Here is a 20,924-nt window from a genome sequence, read left to right as displayed (position 1 = left end):
GGTTTAGTAGTCTGTCGTCTGCAAACTCACTAAACCGGGCCCTTAACCGCTTAAGCGCTATAGTGTATAAAACACCTGACTATTACTTAATTGACGATTTCAAGTTTACACTATAGCGCTTAGCTCTGCCTCGGCGGTTTAGGGTCTTAAACCATCACAAAAGTGCACTCTGCACTGAAAATGGTTCTCAGGTCGCGATAGTACGCACTGAGCGTCTGAGACATAATTATTTTAAAATGTTTAGAAACTAACTATTTCATGCGGTTAACAAAGCAACAAGCTAAGTTTATTGAAACCTAAATGAAACAGATGGGCAGGAAAGGCAATTCTTGTTTAAAGCCATTTCCCTTCAGGCAAGTCAAGTGACTTCATGACAAACTTTGGCCTCGAAAAAAATTCTCCACAGGAGCCGTAAGATGATGAAGGGGTGTGTCTAATAAAGGCGAGAAACTTAATTAGCGCGGCTTTTGGCCTAAATTCTGCTTGTCAAAAATCAAATAAAGCAGATAACCAGATCACACGCGCGGACTTCGTCTTAAACGCGAGGCTGTTCAAAATTCTTGAAGTGATGTTCTTGCCGTTTCGATTTCGAAATGCCTACTTGAACTTTTTATATCCCAACATTTAAAAGAATCAAACGGGAGATAAACAGGCTATAAAACCCGTTCTGGTTTGAAACTTTAGACATAAAGCGCGATAAGCTTTCTCAGTCGACTCTGCGTACCCCTTCCCCTTTTTACGCCTGCAACGCAGGCTAAAATCTGCTTCGCAGCCGTTTTTACTGTCGTCACGCAACGCTGCCAAATAGCTCGTTCCCAAGGCCTTCTAAAGCGCGAGGCTTTCCTCGATCGAGCCATTGTTTACAGTATTTTGTTATCTGTCACGTCAGTGTACATTTCGTGTACGTTGAACGTACATGTAGTGTTTGTTACTTAAGCCTTACCCTCCCCACCCCCCATGTATATATTACCCAGCATGACACTGGAGATTGGATGATTAAATGTACACGAGTGTAATGGCGTCGTTCTCTTTAACTGTTGGTTAAATCCGGATCATCCACGGTTAAATCCGCACATCCACTACATTTTGGCGACGAGGACGGTCGTTGGTAAAGTTCCTCTGCGATGGCAAGTGTATATTTGAGCGATACACAAGGTTTAAAGCCATTTGACTGTACCGAAACTGCTGGTATTTCTGCACGCTGAGAAAGATGGCTGCGAGCTTTTGAATTGTATGCTGCGGGAAAAGGAGTCAAGAATGTCGATCAGAAGAAGGCTTTATTGCTGCATACTGCTGGTTTAAGTGTTCAAGATATTTATTTCACGTTGAACGAAGAAGGAGGAACAGATAGTTATGAGGGTACCAAAGGGGGGTTCGTGATCCCGTTTCACGCACAAGTTGTAACCAAATTCACGTGTCACGTATACTTGAAACAGCAGAATTCACGGATCACGTTTCTTTTCTAACTATTTTTCACGCGTCACGGTCTAATTTTTGCCCTATTTTCACGCGTCACGGACTAATTTTTGCCCTTTTCACGTGTCACGCATAAACCCTTTGCCCCCCTCAGTTATCAGAAAGTAAAGGCGACCTTGAATAAATATTTCAAACCGCAAGCGAATGTTCCGTATGAAAGGCTTTGTTTTCGTGAGACGAGTCAACTGGCCAACGAAACCATCGAACAGTTTGTGACCAGATTGAGACAGAAAGCCCAAACCTGTGAATTTGGAGACGGCGCTGCTGTGGATGAACAAATTCGTGATCAAGTGATTAGCAAGTGTTTGTCACACGAACTCCGTCGAAAATTACTTCAGAAAGGTCGAGCCTTGACACTGCCACAATTAAGAGAAATTGCCCGGTCTATGGAAGAATCTGAGAAACAGGCACGTTCAATCGAAGGAGCAAGTGGCGAGGTCAGTAGTGAGGTGAATAGTGTGAGTGGAAAGTCTGATTACAAAGGGGATGCGAGCACAAGGAATGTGAAATGTTTTTGTTGTGGAAATGTGGGACATAAAGCTAATGATCACCGATGCCCAGCGAGAGGGAAACAGTGCAGATGGTGTAAGGGAACTGGACATTTTGAAGCTGTGTGTAAAACTAAGAAGAAGCAAAACACTGGTCGTGGAAGTGGAGGAGCTAGAGGACCACGAAGACCAGATGCAAGAAGAAAGGATGGTCCGCCTCACCATGTAAGGCAAGTAGAAGCTGAAGATAAGCAGAGTGATGACAGTGAATATGCCTTTGGCATTTCAGACGATTGTAATGTTTCAAGTGATGGCAAAATTTCCTTGAAAATAGGAGGTTTGCCAGTAACAATGATTATTGATTCGGGTGCTAGTTGCAATGTCATAGGTCGTAATGTGTGGGAGTATCTGAAAGCAAATAAGGTTGAATGTGTGTCGAGCAAGGTGTCCAAGAAGTTATTTGCATATGGTAGTAATCAGCCATTACAAGTTGCAGGCACATTTACTGCAGAAGTGTCTGTTGGAGAGAGAGCGTTGAGTGGGGTTGAATTTGTTGTTATTGAAAATGAGGGACACGCCCTCCTTGGGCGAGAAACTGCCATTGCCTAGAAGTTTTGAAGCTGGGTCCTCAAGTTAACTCACTAAAGGTATCTACAGATGGAGCAGAAGGGGTACCAAGCATTTTTGAAAAATTTCCCGGATGTTGTGAAGGTATTGGCAAATTGAAGGATTTTCAGCTAAAAGTCCCAATTGATTCAGAGGTACAACCCATTGCACAACCAATTAGACGAGTTCCATACCACCTTCGTGATAAGCTGAGTGACAAACTGGATGAACTTGTTAAGCTAGACATAATTGAGAAAGTGAGTGGTCCAAGTTCGTGGGTATCACCAGTGGTAGTCGTACCCAAGCCCTCAGGTGACATCCGTTTGTGTGTCGATATGCGTCAAGCCAACATGGCAGTAAAGCGGGAACGTTACCCAATACCCACGATCGATGAAGTTTTACAAGATTTGAATCAGAGCAAGTTTTTCAGCAAATTGGATCTCAACTCTGCCTACCATCAGATAGAGCTGTCACCTGAACACATAAGGGACTGTACCGATACAAGCGTCTCATGTTCGGTATAAGTTGTGCGCCTGAGATGTACCAGAAGGTTCTCCAGCAAGTTCTGCAAGATTGTGATGGCGCCCATAACATCCTTGATGATGTGATAGTGCATGCAGCCACTGAGGAGGAGCATGACAGAAGATTTGAGAATGTGGTCCGAGTATTGAGCAGCAAGGGGTTGACATTGAACCGCGACAAGTGTCAATTTAAGATGTCGCATTTGGAATTCATGGGCCATGTGTTGTCAGCACGTGGAATTGGTCCAGCGGATGTTAAAGTAAAGGCAGTTGTTGACGCCCGGGAACCAACGAGTGCTGCGGAAGTGAGGAGCTTCCTGGGACTGGTCAATTTTACTGCACGTTTTATTCCTGACCTGGCAACGGTATCTGCACCTCTCCGCCAGCTAAAAAAGAATGGTGAACCCTTCGTGTGGGGGCTGGAGCAACAGAAGTCTTTTGAAGAGTTGAAGAAGCGACTGTCCAGTGCAGAGACACTTGGATACTTTGATAAGAATGCCCCAACTAAGGTAATCGCTGACGCAAGCCCTGTAGGATTAGGAGCTGTACTAATCCAACAGCAAGGAGAAGGGCAACGAGTTATTAGCTATGCAAGCCGAAGCTTGTCCGATACAGAACGCCGGTATTCTCAAACGGAGAAAGAGGCTTTGGCAATAGTGTGGTCCTGCGAAAGATTTCATGCCTATTTGTATGGTGCTGAATTTGAACTAATGACTGACCACAAACCTCTGGAATGTATTTTCTCCCCTAAATCCAAGACCTGTGCTAGGATCGAGCGATGGCTTCTCAGAATGCAACCTTACAGATTTACCGTGAAATACGTCCCACGTCCCCAGAATATTGCAGATTCTTTTTCACGCCTCCTACATCCAGTGACGCCGCCAAGAGACGAAGACCAAACAGAGGAGTATGTGAAGTGGGTAGCTCAAGAATCAACGCCTGTTGCCTTGACAACTCGTGAAATTGAGAGAGCATCAGAACATGATCCAGAGCTGAAAAGTGTACGAGAATGTCTCTTGAATGGAAAGTGGCATGCCATAGAATTCAAAGAGTACCTACCTGTGCGAGGCGAATTAAGTGCAATTGGAAAGCTAGTTCTTCGTGGAACTCGAAGTGTGGTACCAAAGCAACTTCGTAGTCAAGTACTAAAGTTGGCACATGAAGGTCATCCTGGAATTGTATCAATGAAGCAACGTTTGCGAACCAAAGTGTGGTTGCCAGGCATCGACAAAGAAGCGGAGAAAGCTTGTAAGACCTGTCATGGCTGTCAGTTAGTTTCACAACCATCTAAACCTGAGCCGATGTCACGTACAGAGTTGCCTTCTGCACCATGACAACACCTAGCGGCTGACTTGTTGGGTCCACTGCCTTCCGGTGATTATGTCTTTGTCGTGGTGGATTACTACAGCCGATTCTTTGAGATGGAATTTACCAAATCGACTACCTCTGAGAAGATTGTATCAATGCTGTCCAAGATTTTCGTCACTCACGGTCTTCCTTTGTCCCTAAGGACTGACAATGGACCGCAGTTTGTCAGTGACTATTTCGAGAAATACTTGGAGGAGAACGGAATTGAACACAGGAAAACCACGCCCTTATGGCCACAGGCCAACGGTGAAATCGAAAGACAAAACCGCAGTATCCTGAAGCGCCTGCGTATTGCTCAAGCAGAGGGTCGCAACTGGAAATCAGAGATGGACAACTTCTTAGTGATGTATCGTAGTACACCACATTCTACAACGGGGGTTAGCCCAGCAGAATTGTTGTTTGGAAGACGCATCAGAACCAAACTACCCCAACTCCAAGAGTTCAGTATTGAAGATGAAGTCAGAGATCGTGACAGTGAGCGGAAAGAGAAAGGGAAGGTGTATGCAGACAGCAAGAAGGCGATAAGGTGTTACTGAGACAGGAGAAAGAAAACAAACTGTCAACACCATTCAAACAGTCTCCCTTTACAGTTGTTCAGAAGAATGGCAATAGTGTTCTTGTCGAGGCTGATGGTGTACAGTACCGTCGGAATGTGACCCATGTGAAAAAGTATCTAGAGCGTGATAATGATGTATTACCAGCCACCAGTAAGTCATCGGAGGCTCAGAGAGCAACACAAACTTCACCAAGCCGAGAGTTTAGTGAACCTGTTCCTTCTGGAACAACAAGCGAAGACAAACCAGTGGAATACAAACATGTCATGGAACAAAGTGATGCTACTACCCTACGCCCGTCAAGAGTCAAGAGAGTACCCTCTAAATTTCAAGATTATGTTCTAGGCTGCGTTCAGTTGGTCCCAGGGTAGAACTTTTAGATCCAGATGTGAACTGGAACTTTGAACTGAACTGGAACTATTAGTTGTTGTGTTACATTTGTACTTATGCCAGTTTTAAAATGTTGAGCCTTTGTTAGTTCAGGAAAAGACATTCAGAGACATTTGCATACCTATAAAGTTGGTTAGGTTTTATTCTGTTTTTGTTGCCTTCCAACACAACAAGTTATTCGAAGAAGGGAGGAATGTAGTGTTTGTTACTTAAGCCTTACCCTCCCCACCCCCATGTATATATTACCCAGCATGACACTGGAGATGGGATGATTAAATGTACACAAGTGTAATTCTTTTTTACTGTTGGTTAAATCCGGATCATCCACGGTTAAATCCGCACATCCACTACAGTACACAGCACGATGGCGGACGTACTTGGGCTGTTTTTAAGGTTAAAATTTTACGAACAAGGTAATATTCTATTGAGGTGGGATTTTCACAATGTTAAATCATGATGCATTTGTTACGTAAGCCATTTGAAGCGCCGTTCTCGAGGAGATCAAGAAAGAAGGGCCAAGATGGCAGCCTTGCCTTTTCAAGGCTCCAGTCTTTGGAGGGTCACGAGTCCATCCCTTGACCCGCTAAAGAATTGGTATATTCTAACAAAAGAAAATTGTGGAACGCGGCCGACGGATTTCGCAAAAAGCGAAATATTTTAAAGATTTCAGGACGAAATCCAAAGTGTTTCTGCGCGGGAAGCCGGGAACTTTTGCCCGCCAAATCGTCGTACGCGGCGAAGTTCGAGAGAATGCCAAGAACCCTGTGCGTGGTTTCTTCTTTTGGATTATGTGCTGGTCAAGATGGTCCGATTTGTTCGTCATTATTCGAGTCAGTGGCGAACATGATAAACTCGTCGCTTAAGATGTCGAGGATGAAGACAAATGCAAGCTCGATCATGGTTCTGGCGGGAATTTCTACCCAGGCCAATTTTCAGCTCTTTACGCTGAAATTGTTGACATCGTAATGGAATCAAAGGGGAAGAAAGGCTTTTCGGAGCTTTTTTTGTCACCAACCAACGCCAGGATCTTTTAAAGTATGAGAGTTCCGAACTGGGTACTTCTCTACTTCAAGCTGCATGCAAAGCTTCCAGACCAGGCATGGCAGACACTGTTGAATTTATCTCGACTTGGAAAGAGTAACGTAAGTAGTTTCAAGCAAGCTCTTTTTATAATTGTAATTTTTAATTATTTCAATCTCTAATTTTATTGGAGTTCTGTTGTTGTACAGAAATCAGTGGTTGTGGTAATCATGATACCAAATGAAACCTGGAGTAATTTATTTACCTATTTATTTTACTTGGTTATAAATATTGGTGTGCAAAATTGTCAGTGTCACCATCGACATGATTTGCATGCTATGTCTTAATTCTAGACTGGAAGAGGTCTTGCATACATTAATATGCATGTGTATTCATATTTATTAAAGACAAGCGATTGACAGACCATGCATGGTTATAATTATGAGGTCTACAGTGTACAAGGTCATATCTATACCAAGGACTAAAGTACAAAATGTGTATTTATTACACGACTAAGGCAGCCCAAGGGCCAATAACTTAATCAGCCAATCAGATTACTTTATTTCCGGTCCTCAGCGAGGGCCGATATTTTCCAAGCATCAGACCGGGTTTTGTCCCGGATGATCCCGCACTAATCCCCGGGCGATTTAGCGCAAGATTTTTGCAAGATTTTTTCGGAGTTTTTATTGCTTTGAAAATGAAATGACTAAACATTTATAACTCCTTCTCCTTATAACTCCTCCATTATAACTCCTTTAGCGCGCATAAAAGTTTTGGCACACATTGTTTTCCATCACATCTACTGGGCAGCAATTCACACTACACAAAGTTTCCAGTCATGTAATAGATCTCTTATTAGCCAAGATTGCTCAAGACCGTACTGTGCGAATAATTATTGGCCCTTCGTCTTTTTTTGTACGGACCTCGCTTCGCTTGATCCGTACTTTCAAGACCTCGGGCCAATATTCGCACATTACGACCAATGTGTGTGGATAATGAGATATGTATATGCACAACTTGAGGGAAGATGGCTGGGGAGCTTAAATTATTTTGCAATTGATTTATAATAAAACAATTCTTGTCGGATCGAGGATGCTCAAGATAGTTGTAGCTTGAACTCAGTGCTTTAAGCTTTAGCTCTTTATTATTGTTGTTACTTACATTATTGATTTTTTTGACAAAGTTCACGGCTTTCACAACAGAGCTACATGCTGTATAAAGGGAATTCTCAATGCTGTTTTAAAGTTGCTTTAATTGTAGAGGTTTTTTTGTTATACAGAATTCCTTAAACAAGCGCTGCATCTGGACCCTCAGGATCTTAAATGTGGCGCTTATTCGGTGATAAGAGACTGCAGTCCTATTCATAATGTCTTAACCTTAGTGTACTTATGACACTGTCTTAATCTTAGTGTAAAGAATGATTATGACATCCAGCTGTACATTTGCTTTTTCAATTTTTATTATAAATGTGAAACTTCTCAGAAAATTTAATTTGATTAAATCAAACTTAAAAAAAAAATGAGAAGCCTTGAGCCAAGCGGCCCATACTGCCGGAGCTTATCCCGGTTTCTGTAGCATTAAGCAGCTAGGAATATTTCTACTCCCCCCTGAATGGAATGCTAGTCCATTGCAGGGTTCCCCCCCAGCATTATGTCGCCGGTACCCATTTATACACCTGGGTGGAGAGAGGCAATAGGAGAGTAAAGTGTCTTGCCCAAGAACACAACACAAGTGACCCCGGCTGGGGCTCGAACTCGGACCGCTCGATCCAAAGTCCGGTGCTCTAACCATTAGGCCACCACAATTTAAATTCATTTAAATTAACCGTTTGGCCTATGATACTTCTTATTGAAGCATTGTTTATAGGAAATCAGTAATAAATATCTGAAAAAGCATTAATTGTATTATTTATTAAAATATTGATAAAAATTGATCATTCCTTTTTTCTTGATTTTCTAAGTACTATAGACTACAAAGCTCTGTGTCTTCTGCTTAATAAGGGTGGTAATGAAGATTTCCATCTTGGTGGGAAAGGTTATGACTTGGAATTCTGTGCTTTATGTGATGCTATAAGGGTAAATCATTTTTGCTTACTTTTGTTGTGGGTTAAAATTGGTATTAGCAAACAGAAAATACCCAACTAATAACTGTTGTAAAACCAGGTACTTATTATTTGCACGTCAGGGCTTCTAATGTCATAGTAATCATGCATGTGTCTGGGATTATTGATAGTGGTTAAAAGAGGACTGTAACAATGTTATTTTGATGCAAAAGTTAACATTCAAGGGCTTGCACAACCCATGGTGCTGGTCCAGATGAAACCCGGCTGCATAGACGGCTTAAGATCCAAAGCTTAAACATTGGAAGGTAAGGATCTTTTGAGGGTGCTTAAGCATGCTAATGCATTTTAAAGCATTGCTACACATTAAATGTTCTAAAAAAACTGATTCAGTACATTACTGGAATACACATGTATATATGTTACAACTGACTAGCTATAGGAACAGCTGTTACAAGGAAGCTCATGTGAAGCTAACAATGTTGTACTTAGGTTAATCTGATTATTTGGTTAACCAGAATGACTTGCATGATCATTTTGTCAACCCACATATTGCTATCACACTACAGAACTGTAGCTCTCTTTTAGTAATTCTTTATTAATTTATTTTCTTTATGTAGATGTTTAGGTATCCGAGACGACCTGAACTTTCTGTTGTCCAGAGATGAGCAGCATAAATCTTTGCTCTTTGCATTGTGAAATGCGAAACTGTAAACAACTCTTCGGTTCTCTGGGTTTGTTCGCATATCGTGTGGGAACCCTTCAGAAGTTAAAGAATAAAAAGCAAGCCGGAGATGATGTGGTAAAGGAATTCATGTCATACACACTCCGTGGCTCATGCAAACAGGACTTATGAGATTGCCTTTCTGGGTTGAAATAATTTTCCGTAAATTTACGCCTTATGTTGACAAGCCAAACAGTTTTAAACTCGATCACGCATTGTTCCCGTCCGATCAAAATTAATATTGAAAATAGCAATTAATTTAAACTGTTTGTTGCTGTTCAATTGAATTTGTCTTTGATTGATACTCATTGTTTGTGTGATCTAAGAAGGCTCACTATTTTTCATTTAAAAATTCCACATGATACTCAAAACTTAGCGAGAAAAACATCGTTATTAATGTTTTACAGAAAGCAAAAAAAATAATATTGCTTCACATGTTTGCCGTTTAAAATGACTGACAAGTGGAAACTTTGTCAGGACAAATTGTTGTTTTGACCGGCCGCTGTTATTTTGAACCCTGCCTTTATAATAACAATGCTCACTTCTAAGAGCAAATTAAAATCTACAGGAAAAGCTGGGCTGTGCGGGTGGAGTAACTTTTTCACTACACGAAGAGTAGCCTAAGAGATGCAACCATTACAAGCGCATTTGTCTTGTTAGTCAAGAGCTCAGTAGCAAGTAAGCATCGCTAGAATATACATATACACAAGCACAAAACAAGTATTTTGTTTCCTTTTTAACTAACACATTTGCATCATGAATTTTATGCAGCTACTTTAACTTCATGGCATACAGTCCTGAAGTAAGTATTAGAGAGACATCACCACCAACAACAAAAAAAGATTTCCTCTCATTTTTACTGTTGCTATTCAAGACAATAACATTTCTTGTATTATTACATTATTTCAAAGCTTTTCTGTCCTTCTTGTTATCCCAAGTAGCAGCTTAATAATTTATAACAAATCATTTTTTTTTCAGTGTACTAATTAGTCCTGTCTCTCTTGGGTAGTCAGTCTGTTGTAGGCTGTTGTTATCTGAAGGCAGGGCATAATTTATAACAAATCATTTTTTCAGTGTACTAATTAGTCCTGTCTCTCTTGGGTAGTCAGTCTGTTGTAGGCTGTTGTTATCTGAAGGCAGGGCATAATTTTTAACAAATATTTTTTTAGTGTACTCATTAGTCCTGGCTCTCTTTGCTAGTCAGTCTGTTGTTATCTGAAGGCAAGGCATAGTTTACAACAAATCATTTTTTCAGTGTACTAATTAGTCCTGTCTCTCTTGGGTAGTCAGTCTGTTGTAGGCTGTTGTTATCTGAAGGCAGGGCATAATTTATAATAAATCATTTTTTCAGTGTACTAATTAGTCCTGTCTCTCTTGGGTAGTCAGTCTGTTGTAGGCTGTTGTTATCTGAAGGCAGGGCATAATTTATAACAAATCATTTTTTCAGTATACTAATTAGACTTGTCTCTCTAAGGTAGTCATGCAGTCTGTTGCTGTCTGAAGCAGAACATAATATTGTAAAAAAAAAAAAAAAATTTTCTGTACTTATAAGCTGGTCTCTCTTTGGTATCATGGACTGTTTTTAAACTTAACTTTTTTAAAAAAAATCAACAGATATTAGTTCTGGTATTTTTATGGTTGCTAGTGCATTCACATTTTTGATACCTAAAGGCAAGCCAATTAACAATTGTCAATAATTTTAAGTTTCCTCTTGGTGGCATTTAAATTGCTTGGACAGTGAGCCTGGCAGATAACACAGATACAATGTTTATTCGATAAAACTGTACTGTATAAGTGTTCTGTCGTAGATTAATCAAAGCAACACTTTAGAAACATAAAATCTCAGAGTGAGCTTTCCGTGGCTAGCACTCGAGAAAAGATCAGGCCACCAGATAACTTTGAACTCTCTGCTTGCCCTTCCTTTGCCAAGCCCAACAACCATTTCGATTTGCATTGTTGCAGTTTTGTTAACTGTCCTGTTTCGTGCTTTCTCTTTGGCTAGCTCTAAAGCTTGACGAGCATTTTGCGGTTCATTTCGCGGTGCTATCTCTTTGTCTCCAAGATAACTCTTCTTTATCGTTAACGGTACGGCACTTTGTTTGCCTAGGACAGAAATAACGTCGTTCAGGTAATGGTCTCTGTAGTGAAAAACGTTAGACTTTTATCTCCATACAGGGGGGCGTAAGTACCTCTTTTCCCTTGCTCTGTTAATGAAAGCATTCGGCATGTCCGCCAGCAAAACTTGGACATAGTCTTCGGGTACGTAGTGTCTTTCAACACGACACCATTTCCCTGACAACAAAACAAACAAGGGATCTACTTTCAGGCATGTTGTTATCCTATTACCGGGAATCATTTCCAGTAAACAATAGACCACAAAACAAATACGCACTTTGATTGCACATACATGTGCACATTCGGTACTTTACAGCTGTTCGAACGTGAAAAATTACGTAAATTACTTACCTGCGGCTTTTGGATGGAGACAGGAATTAATGCTATCCACGACGCCACTTAACCATTGTTTGTAACTTGAAGACCTTCGTCCTCTTTGTTTGGGAATCTGTACGAGCTCTTGTCCATTGTAGAACGGGAAGGAAGTCGCAGACTCTGTAATAATGTGATGTTTGGACTCTCTGTGCCTCAGAAGTGCAGTTGTTGTGTTAAACATGCACGGACATAAATCGCATTGTGTTTTGAATACCGCCATGAAAGTTGCCATGTTTTCGATCTGCATGAATGAAAGACGCACTTGAACTGCCTTTTGTACAAACCACTATTGCTATGGAACAATAAGCCCTTTTTATTGAGCGACCAATCAGTAAACTAAAAAATGTGTGAATAATGGGAAGATCTTCCGGTAAATTTTGCATCCATGCTACGCGATCGACTGGCTTTTCGTTCATACTTTTTCTTTTTCGCGCTTTTTACAAGCACCGAATTTAAAATACTTAATTTTAGCTACTTTTTTACTTTTCTAAATTGTCATTCCTTTGGTTGGCTAGAAACAAACGTAAGAACGTAAAAGATAAGGACCGGATAAAGCAGATACGAAAGGAGGCCCGAAAGAGGTGGAGGAACAAGAAAGCGAATGAGAAAGCAATGAAAAACGTAAAGAAAGAAGCCATCGCGGGACTGCATTGCGCTAAAGAAAGTAATCAGGCCGCCGAGTTATCGGGTAAAACAGCCCTAACAAACCAAGAGCCACCCAAACCGCGAGTTGTGCTTCAGCGGCATGTCAAGGAAATCGATCCCTCGTTATTGGTAAAATCGGAAAAGTTCTTGGGCTCTGGCACATTTGGAAACTGCTACCTGGCATATTACAGAGATGTGGTTGTGACAGTTAAAGATACAAGAAAGGGAAGTGTAGCTTCGACTACCTTAAAAGAGAAGTGCGCCACGAGGCCAAGATGATCAACCATCTTGATGATCACCGTGGCGTCCCTCTATTGTTTGGAATCGTGACAAAGAGCGAGCCGTTCCGGCTGATCACAAATTTTCACGGAATAAAACAGAAGAGCTTTACCCTACAATCGTTAATAAAGAAGAAGAAACTGGACAAGCCTACTTGGTTATTTATTCTAAAGAATTTGGTTGACGCTTTGGACCACATCCACTCATGCGGCATCCTGCATAATTTAATGCAACAACGTTGTGTTGGAGTACCAGGACCAGCAGTGGAATCCCGTCATTATAGATTTCGGGAAGGCCCGGTTTATCTCAGATCCGAAGCCCGTTTTATTAATGAAAGCGGAAAAGCAAGAAGGCTACCGCCAGAAGTTCCCGCACATTGCCCCGGAAATTGTCAACGGCAGCGATAAACAAAGTATTTATTCTGATATTTACTCTATGGGCAAAATTGTTTTGGCCGTATTAGATTTGCTACCAACAGCGACTGCAAAGTCAATAAAAGTCGCAAAATCCGCGATTTGCGAAGAGCCTACGAAACGCCCCACGCTCAAGGAACTCTCTGCTGCTCTTTAAACTGTCAGTTTGACTGTCATGTAGACAAACATTGGTCCGGAAGTTTATTATTGCGCTTCGTGCTCTCTTCCCGCTTGTATGTAGTTTAAAATGAGAGTGGATTTTAAAACATGTTAGAAAATAGCACAAAGTAAATACGTGCGCTGATTGGTTAAAAATTGTGTTTCTATAACTCGATGGAGACACAGACAGTTGTCGTAGACACGGCAATCAATATTCACGGCGCTAAAATAAGCAATGCAAAAATAACAACTAATAATTGTGCCAAATTTTAATGTCACAGCTGACAAAAACCAGGTAAAGACTAAACAAATATTTCCACATTTTAAAACAAGCGAGTAAGATATTTACAGAGCCCGCTACACATTTAAAAATAGTCTGTGAAAGAAATTATCGAAGCGGCTGACCTTTCAAAGAAGTATATGAATTGGCGCAACTTCACTCCATTCTAGGCTTTGCAGCACTTCAGAACTATTCACAGCTCCTCAACTGGACAAGATATTCGTCCAGAATGCCGAGTCAAACTTCTTTTAACAGAAAAATAATTCACTTTCACCTCCAAGGTTCGAGTCACTCGATCGTCGGTCGTCAAACCATTCGGTTAGTTCGATGAAGCGAAATAAAACCACAATTCTTGACTCCTTCCAGTGCTGGACTTCAGTTAAACCATCGACTTAGTTATTTCTCATAATTACGTTAACTTTGGGGCCTGTTTTCTTTGTTTGTTTGGCCAAACAACGGTGAATTTTAGCCTTGAAGCAAATGTTGAACAGTTGATTTATTTCTGTTCATCGACTCCCGTACTATGATTGGGGGAGAGTTGAAAACACTGACCCCCGATCCGCGGACTACCCACTGACCCCCCACTCCGCGGATCACCTACGGACTACTCCGCGGACTACCCTTACGGAGTACCCCTACGGAGTACCCTATAAAATGAAACGAATTTATGTTTACGGGGGAAAGAGACAAGAGAAACTTACCTGTGCCACTTGCACGATCGTTCGAAACAGCCGCCATCTTGTTTACCTCGATCCAGTCCTTCTTCAGTTACAAACTCAAACGGGACTTCATCGGCTAATACTAAAACCAGGAACGCCGGAATACTAAAACCTGGAACAGATAAAATATATCGTGTTACCCTTACAAATATAAAAATCTAACCGTAAACAGGCTAACCGAAGTTCATAGTAGGCTAACCGATGAATAGTAGGCTAACCGGAGTGAATAGTAGGCTAAGTGCATAGTAGACTTACTATTCACTCCGGTTAGCATACTATAAACTTCGGTTAGCCTACTATTAATCCGTAAACCTACTATGAACTTCGGTTAGCCTGTTTACGGTTAGCTCTTTATATTTGTAAGTTTTACACGATATATTTTATCTGTTCCGGGTTTTAGTATTCCGGCGTTCCGGCGTTCCGGCGTTCCCGATTTTAGTACTAGCCTAGTCCCGTTAGGACTGGATCGAGGTTAACAAGATGGCGGCTGTTTCGATCGATCGTGCAAGTAGCACAGGTAGGTTTCTCTTGTCTCTTGCCCCCGTAAACATAAAATCGTTTCATTTTATAGCGTACTCCATAGGGGTACTCCGTAAGGGTGGTCCGCGGAGTAGTCCGTAGGTGATCCGTGGAGTGGGGGGTCAGTGGGTAGTCCGCGGATCGGGGGTCAGTGTTTTCAACTCTCCCCTATGATTGGTTGATTACTGTTCATGACGTTAAACCGCGAGGTGAAGAGAATCTACGTTTTGATGTTAAATAAAGCGCTAAATATTACTTTGATGTGCGTTATTTTCTTTGTGCTGTTTTCTAAAAGAAATAGAAAACATGTTTTCCGTGTTTCTATCGAGTTATAGAAACACTCGTGAAAGTTTGGGAGAACTCGAAAAAGCTGTGGAAACACTCGTCTATCGACTCGTGTTCCCACAGCATTTCTCGTTCTCCCAAACTTCCACTCGTTTAACAATTAGATTATGAGCTCGAGATTTCTATCGTGTGATAGTTGATGAGGGCGAAGCCCGAATCAACTATCACACATAGAAATCGAGAGCGAATAATCTAATTGTTTTAGTATAAATCTACTAGACGTTCAAAACTTAACAACAAAACAGGTTCTCGTTTTTATTAAATAATGATGCAAATAAGTCACACAACACGCGGATAATTGACAACTTCACCACATTGCATTGGCTTCTGTGTACGCGTTTGCATTTCATTCACGATTTAATGAAACCGTTATATGCCCGAAACTGAAGGAAAAGCCAAGTTTTTTATTGTAAAATGACGATTGAAAGATGTACTGGCGTACAAGGGCCCTTGGAAGTCAAGTTTTTTTTAAAATTCGAAAGCGTAAAAGATAAAAAAAAGTTAAGCGAGTTGTTCGCAAGGAAGAAACCACATTGCACTGTTTAGCTTCTGTGTGCGCCTTTGCATTTCATTCACGATTTATTTAAACCGTCGTTTGCTCGAAATTGAACTAAAAGCCGGATTTTCATTGTAAAATGACAATTTAAAGATAGTCTGACTTACAAAGGCCCTTAGGAAGTCAAGTTGTTTTATATGTAGGAAACTTGAACGATAAGAAATTTATGAAAAGTTGAACGAATCGCCCGCAACCTTGAATTCGCATTCAATTTTGTTGTTTTATTTAAGTCTTATTGATGCATTAAAAAAACTTGCAGGTCGAATCTGTTTAGCCTTTCTTTAACTGCTCCTTGATGGGACGATGAAACTGTGTTAGTTTGCCAGACATTTTAAACTTTATTTCCACAAAATGTCTCGGTGAAACGCATCTCTGAATGTTATAAAATTATAGATTCGCCCGCTTTTAAAAGCGTAAACGAATATTAATTGCTTTTCTTACCGTGTAAAATCTTCATTACATATTTTGGTACAGTCTTTATCTTCTCCAACATCGGCTGGAATAGTAAATAATCCAAGTCCTTCTTTACGGTCAATTTAAAAGCCAGAAAAGCGAAAAAGCGGCGACCATTCTGTTGACAACCGCACGCTGTTTCGCTACTCACCTTCTACAACAGAATAGAAGGTGAGTAGCGTAGCCAATCAGAGAACAGCATTCGTGATAGAACGCTAGTAGATTTATACTAAAACTCGATAGAAACACGGAACATGTTTTCTATTTCTTAATTAGCTTTATGTAAATAATTCAATTTTTATTCCCGCATTTTCTTGCGTTCTCGTTAATTGTTTCGACATTCTTCGTGGGATTGACACTGCGAAACGCCCCACGCTAAAGGAACTTTTGCATTAAAAGATAAAATGTCTTCTGACTATCATGTAGACGATTATAATTTTGTCCTGGAAACTGTAATTGCGATTAGTTTGAGGTTAAGAGTGACTTTTAAAACCATTTGTTTAAGAATGGTTTAGAACGTTCGCGTTATCGAATTCATGAAAGTTTCTTGTTGAATATTTCATTTTAATTCCCGCAGTTTCATTATTTTCGGTCCCCAATATACGAAGATCTTGAGTTTAATATTTAAATAACTGAGTCATTGTTAAAAGGGATGTTGTGGGATCTCAGTGAAGTTCAGTTAGGTCGGTTATGAGTATCGATAATGACTTTATTGGTTGTGTACTTTGAAGGTAACACCACAAGTGAAAGAAGAGGCAAAGTGATCATTATATATAGTGATCGTGGCAATTAATTTCTTAGTTCACAAATTCTGGTGAAGCCTAAGGGGGGTGACAGGTGGCCACTGTCTGAACCCTGTTTGAGGGCTTGTGCGGATGGTGAATTACGGAGTAGTGGGGGTTGTCTGCCAGTGGACGGTACCCCCGGGTGACCCCGCTCCGGCCCAACTCGTTCGTATACATAAAGCTTTATTTTTGTATTTAATTTAATTTAATTTAATTCTATCTGATATGTAAGATTTGAGCCGTTAAAATCGAATGGATTTCCATTCTCATCTTTAACCGATAGAGTCAGAGATGATACATTTTCTTCAGCCGCAACGTCACGCAAGACATTCAGTTGTGTGCTTTGATAATTAATTGTTTCGTAAGCTTTTCCTTGGATATCAATCAAGCCAAAACAGAAGACGGTTTTCCATTAAAAAGATTTTGTTTTTTGTCAACTAAATCACAATGTATGAAATAAGTTGTGGGAGAATTTAATCTTCTTATAAAAGTCATAAATCCCAGATGCATAACATTATTGATTCCAAGTAGTAAATTAGACATATTGTGAGTGAGAATTAATTTCTGTTTATTGTCATGTTTTATTACAAGCTGACTAAGCGGTTCATTATTTTCTGTTGTCAATTCGATGCTATGTTTGGCTAAATTATTTTTTAATAATCCACCAACATTTCTAGTGTGTAATGACCAGCCGAGAAGGAAACATTAGGTTTTTCACCGTTCTCATCTTTTACAATTATGATTTTTCCCTCCTCTTTTAGATTAAACCAAGAGTTAGGGATATGAGATGACAGAAGCCTGATAAAGCTCGGTTTAGGAATAGGATAATCGAAATACACTGTGTGAGGATTTTCTGTTGTGGTGACAGTGAGCACAACCATTTTTTATATTAAATAATTATAAAAAGGTTTAATATAAAAGAGGACCATGGAGAATGAATGGAACGGGGGTGGTGGATGGTTGAATGCTTATTCAAGGCAGCAAAGCACCAAAGGTGCCACGAAATCTGATGAAACTTCCAAATCAGCAAAAGACAAGGCCTCGCCTATATCTATAGCTGATTCGAAAACAAGAGATTTTATTAAGAATGCCGTTTGTAAAAGAAAAGTAAAAAAGACGGCGCGCCAGCAAAAACCTTGTCTATTCGCACTGCATAAATTATCAGCATCGCATATAAGTACTACAAATCATGAATAAATTGACATTGTTCAAGTGCAGCGGCGGAAGGAACATGCCAAGTGCGATTAGTAGCCATCTGGTGAGTTTGGTAAATATTGTTGGGAGTCTTTTGTATGGTACAATTTTACCTACCCACCCACCCACCCATGATGAACTTAGTTTGCACTGCGACTCTTGTCGGGTCGCCGAATTTTATCCCCAATCTTAAATGCGATGCGATGATTGTTGCAGTGCAGAATAGGATACTTTTTACAACATTTTATTAGCCTCATACGTAGACATTTTGGCTTGTCACACAATCATTCCTCCCCAAAGAACGACAAGATTGCGTGACAAGCCAAAAGAATGCCTGCTTAGGAGGCTACAACTCATTTATGACAATTGAAGGAGCTAGAGCAAAAACAACACATCGAGTTTCGGCTAAATTTAAAATTGTCAAAAACAGCTCCAGATTTCGCATGCAAGTTTGTTTACGCGTGCCTAACACTGTCCTGTGTTTAATTTCACTGGTCTTTCTTTCGTTTTTGAAAAATTACACATGCAAAAAGTATCCTATTCTGCACTGCAACAATCATCGCATCGCATTTAAGATTGGGGATAAAATTCGGCTCCACCTAGAATCACCTATGCTTCATTGATCAGGAGACCATCAATAGGCTCTTTATACCCCAATACTCATAATGATATCCAAACAAAGAGACCATTGATGGTCTCCTATGGAGGCCAAGTCACACCAACACAAATACAAAATACCAAAACAACACTTGCATCCTTCCCCAGTGGTAATAAAACATGTCAACGCTAATGCTATCAGCATTACACTCCATTAATTCCTTAAACACCACTCCCAAACCTAACTCCCAAACCTTACTCCTAAACCTTACTCCCAAACCTAACTCCAAAACCTCATTCCTGGTCTTATTCCTACACTTTACAATACACTCCTTTTACCAAACCTTATGACCTCATAACCATTCTGGATCTGGTCAACCTCTTCGTGGAAAACCGCGACTGTCACCCCATTACCGACCCCAATGGAGTTCCCCAGCTGGTCAATCCAATGGATTGACTCTCGAGGATATAATGCAAAGGCTAACAGTTTTCCCTCAAACTTGGAGTCGCACTCCCAATCCTAGGTCAAATAACATCGAGATTTCTCAGGAAAAGAAGGGATGGAAACCAGAAGTCTCGTAGATACACGAAAATAGGAAACCAAACGTTGATGGGGGAACCCATGGGGCCAGCAAGGGGTGACAGTCATGACCCAGCATAGCCGGGGGAGTTGATTTAGATACTCTTTTTCACAACTGTCACTCCAAGCAACCCCTGAACCAAGGATCAAAAACGAAATCCACGCCTCAATGGCCATAACATTCTCGCTGTCATAATTATCAATCAAACAACTACAATAATTTATGGCAACAACGAACAAATGACATGCCTCACTGGCTACAACATTCTCACAGTCGTAATCATCATTTAAACAACTATATTATTCCATGGCAAAATAAGCGACTTATATGCCTCACTAGCCAAAACATTCTCACAGACATAATCATCAATCAGACATCACTTCATAGCAGCAACAGGCAAATGAAATGCCTCCCTGAACATAACAATACTTCATGGCAATAACAGGCAAATTATATGCCTCACTGGCCATAACATTCTGACAATCACAATCATCGATCAACCTCTTGCTGAACGAATCATTTTATGACAAAACAGGCAAATTATATGCCTCACTGGCCATAACATTCTCACAATCACAATCATCGATCAGACATTTCGCTGAACGAATCACTTTATGACAAAACAGGCAAATTGTCTGCCTCACTGGCCATAACATTCTCACAATCACAATCATTGATCAGACATTTCGCTGAACGAATCACTTTATGACAAAACAGGCAAATTGTCTTCCTCACTGGCCATAACATTCTTACAATCATAATCGTCGATCAGACATCTCGCTGAACGAATCACTTTATGAAAAAAACAGGCAAATTGTCTGCCTCACTGGCCATAACATTCTTACAATCATAATCGTCGATCAGACATCTCACTGAACGAATCACTTTATGACAAAACAGGCAAATTGTATGCTCACTGGCCATAACATTCTCACAATCACAATCATCGATCAGACATTTCGCTGAACGAATCACTTTATGACAAAACAGGCAAATTGTCTGCCTCACTGGCCATAACATTCTTACAATCATAATCATCGAACAGACATTTCGCTGAACGAATCACTTTATGACAAAACAGGCAAAATATATGCCTAACTGGCCATAACATTCTCACAATCATAATAATCGAACAGACATCTCGCTGAACGAATCACTTTACGACAAAACAGGCAAATTATAAGCCTCGCTGGCCATAACATTCACAGGCGTAATCATCAATCAAATAACACTTTAAGACAATAACAGGCAAATTACATGCCTCACTAGTCATAACATTCTCACAGTCGACACATTCGCGATGCCCAACCACGTGGAAAATAACAAAAGAACCACTCCCTTGGGGCGTAACATCTATCAGCCATGAAAAACAAGCACACTAAACGCCGCATAAATTAGCAGTGCTTCGTAAAGTACATAGCCCAACCATGTGGAAAAATAGCAATAAGAATCGCCTCCATTAAGCCAAGCAACCAAGACAGAAAAAACTAACATATAAACGAAAAAAGCCACCCAGCCGACCCAACACTGTCATTCCGTCGCACGCACAATAACAATTGCCAGAGTTATACCAACGTAAAACAACAATACCCTGGACAAAATATTACCTCACAAATACACCACCATGCGGTTTATCACGTCCAAGTGCTTTTGCTCCTTGCGTCGCCTGCGGTTAAAGAAGGCTCGGCGGGTCTTGAGGCATC

General features: G+C 40.6%; 1 protein-coding gene, 1 long non-coding RNA gene and 2 pseudogenes across 2 annotated transcripts; 3 read left to right on the top strand and 1 right to left on the bottom strand.

Moving 5' to 3' along the window:
- The first annotated feature begins 2,301 nt into the window (after positions 1-2,301).
- Positions 2,302-5,384, top strand: LOC144661026 (uncharacterized). Its single transcript, XM_078521741.1, has 3 exons — positions 2,302-2,840; positions 4,313-4,969; positions 5,050-5,384. The coding sequence occupies exons 2-3, from the start codon at positions 4,513-4,515 to the stop codon at positions 5,382-5,384; spliced, it is 792 nt and encodes a 263-aa protein (XP_078377867.1). The 5' UTR covers positions 2,302-2,840; positions 4,313-4,512.
- Positions 5,385-5,761: 377 nt separating this feature from the next.
- LOC144659526 (uncharacterized) lies at positions 5,762-10,559 on the top strand. Its single transcript, XR_013571922.1, has 3 exons — positions 5,762-6,546; positions 8,712-8,790; positions 9,103-10,559. It is a non-coding gene; the product is annotated as an uncharacterized LOC144659526 (long non-coding RNA).
- Positions 10,560-11,019: 460 nt separating this feature from the next.
- LOC144659527 (uncharacterized) lies at positions 11,020-11,943 on the bottom strand (annotated as a pseudogene).
- Positions 11,944-12,078: 135 nt separating this feature from the next.
- Positions 12,079-13,754, top strand: LOC144659525 (uncharacterized; annotated as a pseudogene).
- The last annotated feature ends 7,170 nt before the right edge of the window (positions 13,755-20,924 follow it).

This window comes from Oculina patagonica, chromosome 7, assembly GCF_052425735.1.
Source record: "Oculina patagonica isolate OP01 chromosome 7, crgOcupat, whole genome shotgun sequence".
In the NCBI taxonomy this organism is placed as follows: domain Eukaryota; kingdom Metazoa; phylum Cnidaria; class Anthozoa; order Scleractinia; family Oculinidae; genus Oculina; species Oculina patagonica.
Note: the sequence above shows the minus strand (reverse complement) of the source record. Positions and strands in the feature narration are given on the sequence as shown.

Coding starts and splice junctions, on each gene's coding strand:
- LOC144661026 (XM_078521741.1), top strand. CDS start 4,513: ATGGAATTTACCAAATCGACTACCTCTGAGAAGATTGTATCAATGCTG. Junction 4,970..5,049: donor AGGGAAGGTGTATGCAGACA/GCAAGAAGGCGA, acceptor CTCCCTTTACAG/TTGTTCAGAAGAATGGCAAT.